This window comes from Brassica napus, unplaced genomic scaffold (genome assembly GCF_020379485.1).
Source record: "Brassica napus cultivar Da-Ae unplaced genomic scaffold, Da-Ae ScsIHWf_1137;HRSCAF=1614, whole genome shotgun sequence".
Taxonomy (NCBI): Eukaryota; Viridiplantae; Streptophyta; class Magnoliopsida; order Brassicales; family Brassicaceae; genus Brassica; species Brassica napus.
The window spans coordinates 10,590-22,952 of NW_026014562.1; the positions used below are offsets into that span (position 1 = coordinate 10,590).

General features: G+C 38.0%; 1 protein-coding gene, 1 non-coding gene and 2 pseudogenes across 2 annotated transcripts; 2 read left to right on the forward strand and 2 right to left on the reverse strand.

The window, feature by feature from the left end:
* The first annotated feature begins 374 nt into the window (after positions 1 to 374).
* On the forward strand, positions 375 to 4,026 carry LOC125596111 (annotated as a pseudogene).
* Positions 4,027 to 4,172: 146 nt separating this feature from the next.
* Positions 4,173 to 6,618, forward strand: LOC125596112 (annotated as a pseudogene).
* A 364-nt stretch (positions 6,619 to 6,982) lies between these two features.
* On the reverse strand, positions 6,983 to 7,054 carry TRNAD-GUC. The gene has a single exon. It is a non-coding gene; the product is annotated as a tRNA-Asp (tRNA).
* Positions 7,055 to 8,194: 1,140 nt separating this feature from the next.
* LOC125596113 lies at positions 8,195 to 9,590 on the reverse strand. The gene is made up of 3 exons (XM_048771394.1): positions 9,492 to 9,590; positions 8,727 to 9,285; positions 8,195 to 8,435 (listed from the first exon to the last, which is right to left on the reverse strand). The coding sequence occupies exons 2-3, from the start codon at positions 9,174 to 9,176 to the stop codon at positions 8,259 to 8,261; spliced, it is 627 nt and encodes a 208-aa protein (XP_048627351.1). The 5' UTR covers positions 9,177 to 9,285; positions 9,492 to 9,590; the 3' UTR covers positions 8,195 to 8,258.
* Positions 9,591 to 12,363: the final 2,773 nt, after the last annotated feature.

The following is a 12,363-nucleotide window of genomic DNA, read 5'->3' on the forward strand; positions in this document are numbered from 1 at the left end:
GAAACCTCTTTCTAGATGAGTTTGGCTGTGACATCTCCACCGGAAGATGTGATGGAGTTCATCAGACAATAGTCAAATGTGACGTCAGTCAACTCCAGATACTGGGCCTGGTTAGGCCTACAAAAAACAACAATATAGCCCAATACAAGCCTGTTTGATTAAGAAGTATGCATAATAATACCCAAGTAAAATTCGCAAAGATATTTCTTCCACATCATCGTTGCTAATTCTAAATTCAGTTTCTGGTTAGGTTCATCACGGTTTCAATTGGTTTCAATATCATGTGTTTTCGGTTAGGTCCACATTTTGATAAACCAAGCGAATCAACAAACCGGAGAAAATTCAATTTCAAGTGACCGGTAGAAGTGGTTATCTCTCTACTCTCTCTAGTGATTTATCGTCTTCCTCGCATTGACTGCAACGAAAATATCTTCAACCGTTATTCTTCCCATCTCTTTCGAGCTCCTGCGATTCCTTTCGAAGCTTTCTCCGATTTGTTTCTTCCTCCAGTAAGGTGAAGACTGAAACGATTAGTTAGAGATTCTCCTTTTAGTATTGATTATTTTGTTTACGATCAGATTCAGAACGCTATCACCTGAGTCTCTGTTTGTTTGTGTTTGTCTTGATCGCATGATCAAAGTGTTGTGTTACAATAAGATTGAATCTCAAGCGTTGAATTTGTAGTAAAATTAGGAACTTTCTGAATCCTTTGATGAATCTGTGATCGATCTTGTTAATTTGCAGTAGATTTTGGGAACTTGTCATGAAAAAGAGTTTTAATCTTCACTAATTTGTGCCTTACAGATTTTGCAATGGTGCTTGAGAGCTCTGTTGCTCTGTCACCACGACGGAGGCTTGGCTTGTTGCGGGATCAGGTTCAGCTTATCAAAAGAAAAGACTCTGGACGATACGAGATCGTTCCTATTGAGGATTCACTGTCTTTTGAAAAGGGCTTCTACGCTGTGATTCGTGCTTGCCAGCTACTGGCTCAGAAGAACGATGGGCTCATCTTGGTTGGGTTAGCTGGTCCTTCTGGAGCTGGGAAAACTGTATTTACGGAGAAAATTCTTAACTTTATGCCTAGTATTGCTATCATTAACATGGATAATTACAATGATGGCACTCGTGTGATTGATGGGAACTTTGATGGTATGTTAACTTTGTGGCTTGGTTTAGTTGTTTCTTTGTTAGGTTATTGTGAAACGTTTGCTTTTGTTTTTTTTTGTTGTAGACCCGCGTTTGACTGACTATGATACTCTTCTTGATAATCTACATGGCTTAAAGGATGGAAAATCTGTTCAGGTTCCTATATATGACTTCAAGTCAAGCTCGAGAATTGGTTACAGGTATTGGTTTTCTCATTTGCCACTGTTGGAAAAGTTCTTGATAAACTGCAGTATAGTTGAGAAAGTGATTTTACTAACGTTTTCATTTAGAAGTTAACAGTCCTCCCTCTTATTAATACTCCTCATTACATCTTTTAGTGATATAGACAAAATGATTGATATGTTAGTGGTTTCTGAACAACTGTTAGTTGAAAAGAGCTACACATCTGCCATGACTTATCCGTCTAGCTCTTGTTTTTGTGTAGAACGCTTGAGGTGCCTAGCTCTCGCATTGTTATTCTTGAAGGCATATACGCTTTGAGCGAGAAGCTACGGCCTTTTCTAGATCTTCGTGTCTCTGTCACTGGTGGAGTGCATTTTGATCTTGTCAAGCGTGTTTTGCGGGACATTCAACGTGCTGGCCAGGAACCTGAAGAAATCATTCATCAAATATCTGAGACGGTTTTCATGCTCGTCCTTGCTGTCTGGAGTCATTTCAGATTTGAATAAAACATGAAATGGTGCTTATGTGTTTTTCTGCAACCAGGTTTATCCTATGTACAAGGCGTTTATTGAACCAGACCTGAAGACAGCTCATATTAAGATTCAAAACAAGTTTAACCCTTCAGTGGCTTTCAGAACCCAACTTATATTCTAAAGGTTACAACATTTATATTGTTAAAACGTGTATATATTGTGGCGCTCTTATATTATAGCAGCAATTTTTTTCCTGGTTGGAGTGAGTTTTGTTATCTTATTGTAGTCAACAAAAGCTGTAACACCAGAACAAATGAAGGCAGTTCTGTCTGAGGATTTCAAGGAACGCACAGAGGAAACTTACGACATCTATCTGCTACCGCCAGGCGAGGATCCTGAAGCATGCCAATCATACCTCAGAATGAGGAACCGGGATGGAAAATACAATCTCATGTTTGAGGTTTGGTTAATACTTGTTCAGACTAGTGTTCTTATGTATAAACACTCATATCAGATTAAGAACAGATAGGTAGAATAGGATGAATGCTTACCGTTGACTGTATTGCTTTCAGGAGTGGGTTACAGATCGTCCATTTATTATATCACCCAGAATAACTTTTGAAGTCAGCGTTCGACTTCTGGGAGGATTAATGGCATTGGGTTATACCATTGCAACAATCTTGAAGAGAAAAAGTCATATCTTTGATGATGAGAAGGTTATTGTGAAGACTGATTGGTTGGAACAACTGAACCGGACATACGTTCAGGTAGTGTCTGCTTCTCTCTCTGTAAAAGCTTATGCTGTCGTTAGCGTGGTATTATGAAACTAGTAATTAACCTTTTTCCATTTCTTATTATGAAGGTACAAGGTAGAGACCGTTCCTTCGTCGAAAATGTGGCCAACGAACTCGGATTGGAAGGTTCATATTGTCCACATACATATATTGAACAGATACAGTTGGAGAGGCTTGTGAATGATGTTATGGTATGAGTTGTGCTTTATTACACATTGATCCGGTTGATTGTGTCATGATGGTAGTTTGATATGTTTCAGGCTTTGCCAGATGACTTGAAGACTAAACTCAGCTTAGATGATGATACAGTTTCTAGTCCTAAAGAAGCCCTCTCAAGAGCTTCTGCTGATAGTAGAATGAAATATCTTCACGGGTATTCTCTATTCCTTCTCCTTGATTGGCTTATTTTGAGAAAACAAGACAGAATCTAAGAACAAAGACAACATATGTTACATCAGGGAATCATCTGACTTGTGTATTGATGCACGTATTAACAGCGGTGTGTCAAAGTCATACACAAATCAAAGACACAAAGTCTTGCCTAACTTGACAAGGCTTGCTGTTAACAATAGAATGTTAGATGCCAGAGCCCCTGCTTCACCAGCCACTCTTCCAAATCAGGTAAAGTGGTCTCTCTCTTTTGTTCCAAAGTCATGAGTTTAGCTTACAAGTAGTATAACTGAACATATGATGTTCTGTAGGGTGTGATCACTCAGCTGTCAGATCAAATATCAACACTGAACGAGAGGATGGATGACTTCACATCCCGCATAGAAGAGTTAAACTCCAAGATTCCGAACAGGATAGCTGCATCAGGTAGTCAACACAACTTGGCTTTACCAATGGAAAATGGTAATGGGTCCCTCTTATCACTGTCCTCATCCCAATCTCAGCTTGTAAGGGAGTCTCCTCTGATGGAAGAGGTACGTTTTGAAACTCACACTCCAATAGAATCATCAGATGCATATAGATAGCTTTAGACTCAAAAGAACCTACAAATATTTCATTTCTTGTAGTGATTTTTGTTTTACTTCTATCATGTGGACAGGTTATACTGGTTGCTCGTGGACAACGTCAGATAATGCATCAAATGGACACACTGAGCAATCTCCTCAGGGAGTATGTTGGAGAAAGGTCTCGCATAGAGAGACTAGACAGCAACAGAACAAACAGCACAACACAGAACCTCGAAGCCTCCACTTTACCTGTTCTTCTTGCTTTGGTCGTTGGCTGTCTCGGCGTTTTTGCCTACAGTCGTCTCAAGTAGTTGCTGTAACAGTTAAGTTACTTCACCGTTAAAATAATGGCAATGATGTAAATAACACAGTTTGTGGGATACAAACTGGATAATTCAGTCCTGACAATGTGCTAAGAATAAGAGACTGATTCGTATATAATCATTATGCAATAAAAGTAGACAGTACAAAAAAGCAACTTGAGTTCCTGTTGAATAAAGTGTACGGTAACTTTTTTTAAGAAGTGAGAAAAATAAAGGACCTATTGTGCAATTTAGAGAAAGATACAACAACTCCAACCATCGTCCATCAATCATCTTCATCGTCTTCATCGTTTATCTCCCGTTCCGATGATTCTCCTTCTTCAGATCGAAACGCCAAAACTCAAACTTTGAAAATTTCAATTCATCACATTGCAAGCCATCATCATCTCCTCCTCCTCCTCTCAGAAAACCCTAATTTCTTTCTCCCACAGCTTCGCACGCCCCTCAGAACCTTCCCTGTTCTTGCACTCGTTTCAAAGAAAAGCCTTCGAAGCTGCTAAAACGTCTGGTATTGATCTGATCTAACATCTTAAGCTGCAAATTGCTTAAGTATGAGCGGTGATAACGATGAAGATCACATAAACTCGTGATTAACCTTTGAGATGAGTCGCTCTCCATCCTTCTCCGTGAAGCCCGAGCTAACCATCAAACCCGATCTCGCCTCTTTATCGCGATGGGTCCACTCCTTCTGCATAATGAGATTCGATCTCGAGCAAGGCCAGATCCTAGAAGAGTCCTACCCGCCTAACCGCCTCTCACAAGAAGAAGAGATCGAAGTCTCCTTCAACTCCTTCCCCGACTCCGTCTCCCAGAAACAACACAACCGCTCCAGCATCCACGACTGCATCTTCTTCTTCCGCTTCCGTCGAGACAACAACAACAACTACTTGTACGGTTACGTGTTCAACAGACAGAGACACGACGAGAGGCTGAAACGAGGAGGCGAGCAGAAGTCCGTTGTCATACTCTCCCACGCGCCTTACTCCAGCGTCTTTCGTCCCTTGCTTCAGATCATCGGTCCTTTGTATTTCGATGTTGGGAACAAAGCTATTGAACATGTAGCTGGTTTTGTCTCTTTATGGCCTCCTCCTGTTCCCGGGAAGCTCATGGAGCTTCCCATTGGTAACGCCACGCTCAAGGTGAACTTGCCTCCTCCTCATAGCCTTCCTTTGGAGAATAACGGCGTGTTGTATGAAGAGTCTGCTTCCTCCATGGCTCCTTTGCTTCCTACGAACCAGTCTGTTCCTCAAGGGCTTTTCCACGACGCGGATCTGTTTGGGGTTTACAGAGGGCTGTTGTTGCAGCTTTGGACTCTGTGGGAGTTGTTATTGATTGGGGAACCTATTCTTATTATAGCGCCTACGCCGCCGCAGTGTTCGGAGGCAGTTGCTTGTCTTGTGAGTCTTGTTGCTCCGTTGTTTTGCAGCGTTGACTTTAGACCTTATTTCACTATACATGATCCTGGTTTCGCTAGACTAAACTCGCTCCGGGAAGGAGATGCTTCCCTCCTATGGTTTTGGGTGTTACTAATCTCTTTTTCCTCAAAGCGCTTCGGAACATGCCGCATGTTGTCTCTGTTGGAACTCCTTCTCTGAACTCAAACCGTGTGCCGTTTTCGAGTAGGTCTTCTGCTGGGAGATTACCCGGTGGTAAGTCTTCTGAAGGGTTAGGTGTTCAGCAGCTTTCCTTGAGAAGATTCTCTCCTACAAACTTGCTAAATGCGGTGAAGCTTAGGAGAGATGGACCGTTGTGTCTTATGACGGAGCACAAGGAAGCTGTCTGGACGAGTTACGCTGCGATTACGAAGCCGGATACTTCGGTTTTGAATAGGCTGTGTTGATGCTGGGATGTCTCCGAGAGTTGAGGAGTCTATGTCTGTTGTGAATAATGAGATTCTGCGGCGGCATTTCTTGGAGTTGACTACCAACTTCTTGGCTCCTTTTGGTCCGTACTTTCAGGTAACGCTCCTTCTGATGGATCTTCCCCTTATGTCGCCCCTCCTCCGCTTCCGTCCTTCAGTGCTGATGAGTTTCTTTCGAACTTATCCGCGAGAGGTGTGGGGAAGTTTTTGTCTAAACGCATGAAATCAAACTGGCCTGACTTGTATAGGTATGTATTAACATCATTTGAGTTTGACCAATCTTTGGAGTTGTTGTCTTATTCTGGTCAGATATTGTTTCAGGCGGTTTCTACAAGGGCCTAATTTTGTCCCATGGTTCCAGAGACGGCGGGCTGTAGCTGAGCAAGAACAACGTAGATTGTGGAAGGTGGCTAGAATGAGGACTGATATGCGGCTGATTACATCTCAGATGAATGAATTGGAAGCTGTGGATTCCTTTGATGCCATTGAGAAGTACATTAATGAGGAAGTCAAGGTATGTTTACCTTCTATGCTATATATCTGTGATACTAGACATGAACCTGTTCCCTCTGGATCTGAACCCAACACTTGTGTAACATATTAAAAAAATCTTTTGCAGTTGAGGGAATCAGGAGGAGGCAGTGCAGATTCAGAAGCAAGTTTTGAGAAACTGAAGAAGGATTTACAGGCGGTGTTCAGTGTACTACCAAGGGACATGCAAGAACTTTTGCTCTCAAATCCGCAAAGAGCATCACTTCTTCAAGATCCATCAGAGCTCCAATGATTCATCTTTTTTTTTTTATCTCTAGAAGAATTCTGGTTTCATTCTCGTATGTTCGATTTCATTCTTTTTAACAATGTGAAAAGAAAATTCTTCATCTTCTCTAATTGTTTCTTGGTTTCTTTTTCACGTAACTCATAAAACTTGAGAATCAAGTAACACTGGATTCACTGATCACTGCACTATTTTCTCTAAGAGAAGTTCTTCTCGGTCAAAGAAACCAAATATCTTTTAGGTCCTTTAGACATGTCATTGTCAGTGTAAATCAAACATGATTGTATTGTTTCTCTTTTGGAGTTCACAACAACAGCTATTAGTCAATGCAACATATTTCTCATGGAAACCTCTATGGAAGCATATATCATATTGCTGAAAAAAGCACCTGTCACAAGAAGTTGATTTCATCAAGAGAGGAACTAAAAACCTAAAAACTGAGGGACCCAAATTTTTAAATAAAAAGGTGTACGCCGTTGCCGGGGATCGAACCCGGGTCACCCGCGTGACAGGCGGGAATACTTACCACTATACTACAACGACTTTGTTGTTTGTTTTTGTTATTAATGATTTATCACACTTTGTTTAATAATGATTCCTCACTCCTTTGGTGAGCAAGAAGCATAATTTTATGAATGAAGTCGAAACACCAAACAAACAAGGCACAAACATGAAGAAATCAAGTGTTGCAACCAAATAAAAACACATCATGTGTGCAATAACAACACATATCCACAGTCACACAGACCAAACCAATTGATTCCGACCTTTAATACTAAAGAAACCACCACTTTATTTCAAACAAAGAAGAAAGAAACTTACTCTCCAAGGAAAAAAAAATGTCTTCTTCTTATATTCTATGTATTACTCTCTTAATCTTCAAGTCTCCAATCTTTCTACAACTGGTTCTCGCTCAAGTTCCAGCTACATGTGCCTCCATGCTTCTTTCCTTGGCTCCATGTGGTCCATTCGTCCAAGGCTTTGTCCAGCTTCCTGCTCAGCCCTGTTGTAACGGCTTAAACCAAATCTATAGCCAACAACCGAGCTGTCTCTGTCTCTTACTCAACAATACCTCTACTGTTTCCCCTGCTTTTCCAATTAATCAAACTCTCGCTCTACAACTGGCTCCACTTTGCAACATTCCAGCAAATTCATCCTCTTGCTCCTCCCTAGTATGTGAATTTCTTTACAATGTTAATAAAAATTAGATTAATTTCTTGAAATAACATTATTGATAATAGGAGTAGAGGCGCCTAGTAATTCCTCCTCTGTTGCTCCACCACCTTCAAGCTCAACCGGTTCTCAAGTTCTATAGGTGCAAAGAACAACTCTAGTGTCAAGGGTAAGCCACTTTCCCTAAAAAAAGTTCATCCAAACCAAAACATAAAAAAAAGTTAACATCTCCACAAGAATTGTTAATTTGTTACTAATTTCATTCAACTTCATCAGCAATCGCAACCCCAGTGGCACCAAGACCCACTAGCTTTCTGGGGCTAGGTTATGGTCTGAGATCCTCTGGCTTCAAGTCTGAGATTCAACTGAATCTGTCTGAATATTAACTACCATCTCGGTTTAGCTACATTCACATGTATTTCTTTATGTTTACAGTTCTTGAAATGAAAATCAAGAAACAGAACAATGAGAAACAACAATCTTTGTTTAATAATCATTTTTCTTTGATTCTGTAACATTATAAACACAAGAAGTTCATGATACTTCAAACACATCTAAACCACAGAACTTAAAACTATTCCAAACTAGGCGCCACTTCTGTGGGATTAGAATCAAACACATCTTCAGAGCTCGAACCCTCTGCTTCATCAAAAAGGTCACGAGACTCCATCGCCTCCTTATACACTGGCGTCTCCTTGAAGTCCGTCGCACCTTCGTTGTACGTCCCCGCCGCAATTGCACCGGAGATTAACTGTTACACGATCAAAACCATCAAACACATGTAACAGTATTAGAGAGATCAAAATTGTATGATTGGTTTAGTGTAAACCGGTTCTTGTAACCCTCCGTATATATAAACAGAGTAACAGACTCTGTGACCGAACAACAGAACTAAGAAACAATTTAACTCATTTTTAATGAGTAAAAAAACTAAGAAACAACAAAGGAAGATGAAGAACCGGTTAAATACACGGTTTACACTAAACCGATCATGCAATTTGATCAAACTCTAATAAACAGAAGTTGATCGAGTGAAACTAACCGCAAAGAGGATCCCGAAAGCCCATAGGTATTGAACGAAGAAGCCTAGACCATCCCACTGAGGACCTTCGAATGGATCCGGTTCAAGCCCAGGAAGATCCTTAACCGAAATCTTTGGCGCGTCTTTTGGATCGCCTCTGAAGCGAGTGTTCACGGCAAACCTATCTTCGTCATCGTCGGAGATGTCGATCTGAGACGGCGGGTTCTCGTAGTAAATACCGTTGTTTTCTTCCGGCTGTTCTTTGGTTGTTGTCGGGACGAGGGTCCGACGCTTCTTGCTGTCGAACCGACCGGTTTGGGTGGAAGGCTTTTTAGCGGCGGAGACTATGTGAAGACGGGCTCTCGACGGGTAATGGAGTCTGGAGGTGGAGAAGGGATTACGAGAAGAGTCTGTGAGGTCGATGGAGCGGAAGCTAGCTCCTCCGCCACCGGTGCTCACGGTGAGAGCCATTTCTTTTTGTTGTGTGGATATGTGAGAGAGTGAAGCGAAGAAGATAAGGCTTTTTATTTGACTTGACCCGACCCGACCCAACCCGATTCAGTTTGACCCGCTTCTTGCCCTATTAAAACTTTTTTTAATAAATATCGAAATTATATTCGCAAATTCTATATACCGCAAAACTAAACATCAAATTCAGATCACACAAAAGAGAATTATACTACAACAGCTTGGATATATAATACATTCAGCCATGCAGATTTATATTAGCAGGATATATAACATAATTTGAATTTTATCTGATTAACAAGTAACAAAAACACTCACAGGAGGGAAGTCACTGTTAAACTATTGATGGCGGACGTGTGTTGTTGCTTCATCACCACCATTGCAATTTGCAAGCTGTAGTTCTTCCAGGCTCCATTTATTGGTTTGTAATGAACTGAAGGAGTGAAGGGGAAAACTATATGAAAACAAAATTTAAAAGAAAATAGCTGCAGCAACGAGAAAGTGATGATGCCAAAACCGTGTCACACGCTTTGTAATCTTAAACTTGTGTTTCAAGGTTTTGCTTTTCAAAAAGATATATCTCTAATATATATATAGTCTATAGATTAATGCATGTTACGTGTTCAGTTAACATGGTAACTTAAATAATATTTGAGTAAATTCAATTTACATATATAATGCATGACTATATCTTAGATTTATGCTAAAATTATTCAAGAGACCTACAAAAATGGAGAGGAAGTTTAAGTAATTGAAAGGGAAAGACACTTGATCTAGTATAAAAGTTTCATGGACGACTCTTTTTTACTATCAGTTCAGTTAGAATTGAAAATATATGTAGACTCACATAGTTTAATTCTCTCAAATAGACATTTTTAAGTTTTTGTCTCAAAAATAGATTTCAAAAAGTAAAAAGGGAAATTACATGTTTACCACTTTCATGGTACTACTTTTTATTTTTACCACCACTAAAAAGACATTTTCAAAAATACATTCTTCATTAAGTGGCAAAAGACTCTTATGCCCTTGTTATTTTATATATAATAAATCATTATTTAAATAAGAAAATAAAAATAAAAAAATAAAAAAAATAAAAAAAAATAAAAAAAAAAGTAAAATTTTTTTTATGTTTTCTAATTATACTTTTTCAAATTCGAACACTTTTTATAAACTTTTTTTTTTGAAATTTTTTTTTGAAATTTTTTTGAAATTGCATTTTTTCAAAGTTTTTTCAAATTGCTTTTTAAAAAAACGAAAATTATGTTTGAAACTATTTTTAAAATTTTTTTATATATTTTCTAAGTATTTATTTATATATTTATTAGAATTCTAAATTTCACATTCCAAAAATCCTACCCCACCCCTCAACTCTAAACCCTAAATCTAGATTAGTTAACCCTAAGGGTATAATTGTCTTTTACCCTTCATTAAAAGTGATGGTAAAAGTGGTTAGTGTAAACATGAAAAGTGGTACTATGAATGTGCTATTTGTGGCAATTTCCCAAACTAAAATGACTAAAACAACATTTTTTGAATTTTTTTTTTTAAAAAAAAAAATTGAAATCATATCCCTAAAACCCCACTTCTAAACTCTAAACACTAAACTTTAAACGCTAAACTTTAAATCCTAAACCACACTTTAACAGGGCTGACTCAAGATATTAGTGGGCTTTTATGCAAAATTTTTTTTAGGTTTTTCTTACATGTATATATGGATAATTTAAAAATTTTAGACCCCTACACGTAATTATTTTTAGAAAAATTGGGCCCTTCTTTCATACTATTTAAGTTAAAAAATGTTTGGACCCTGGAGAGCCCACGCCCCATTGTCCCATGCCCTAAGCCGGCCATGCTTAACTCTAAATCACAATGTTTAGATTAATTAACCCTAAGGTTATAAGTATATATTTATTTTTTTATAAAACATTTAAGTCTATTTTGATCATTCTTTTTAAAGTCTATATTTGTGACAAAAAAAATTTTAGGTCTATCCTAAAGAATTTCTCTAGTTTTAAAGATCAAACACATGTAAATAATAAAAAGAACGGATATAAATATTAGTTTGAAGTTAATTATAGTTTCATATACTTCAAAAAATAAAATATAACAAAGGTATATATATACTTTTGATTTATCACAAAATTTTTTGAGAACACCTATATGTGTAAACTATAAGAAATAAAAAAAATTAATTGTATCTTTATGGAATTTTAATTTATGTTATTAAAGAAAAACTATACAAATCATGTTTAATTAATCTTTTTGAGCCAAGAATGTTTCATAGGGCGGGTCGGGTCAGATTGAAACCATATACTATTGGACATTTTCTGTATGGGGCTGTTTGTTTCACCATTTGTCATCTCCATCCAAATGATTCATTTGTATGATCTATTCAGATGATCCATTCAGATTTTTGTGATTGTTTATTTGTCCATCCACATGGCTCATCTAGATGAATCATCTAAATGAATATTATGTTTGTTTCTTTATTTTCATTTCTATTCAAATGAGTTTAGTAAACAAATTACCAAAATACCCTTGTGTTGGTTTAATCATATGTTTGATATTAATTTTAACTATATTACATTTAATTATTTAGTTTAATATATTTACATTAGAATTAACTCAAAATTAACGATTTTCTTTTTGCGGTTTGGGCGGGAAAAAAAGTTTTTTTCGGTTTTAATGAGAAACATATTTTTTCGGTTTTGGCGGGAAAACAAGATTTTTTGGTTCTGGCGGGAAAAATGAGATTTTTCTATTTTGGCGGGAAAATACAAATTTTAGGTTTTGGTGAGAAAACACGGTTTTGCGGTTTTTGCAATTTTGGCGGAAAAGGACATTTTTGACAGGAAAACGCGTTTTTTTGCAGTTTTGGAGGAAAATCCGTTTTTGCGATTTTCGCGGGAAAAAACCAAATTTTTCGGTTTTGGCGAGAAAATGAGATCTTTCGTTATTGGCGGGAAAACGTGTTTTGCGATTTTGGCGAAAAAACACGTTTTTGCGGTTTTGACGGAAAAATGCGTTTTTGTGATTTTGGTGGGAAACCATGTTTTTGTTGTTTTGACAGGAAAACATGTTTTTGCGATTTTTGCGGAAAAACACGTTTTTGGCGGGAAAACTGATTTTTTTTTTTTTTGCGGTTTGGGGGTAAAGGTGTTTTTTTTGCAGGAAAACATGTTTTTTGCAT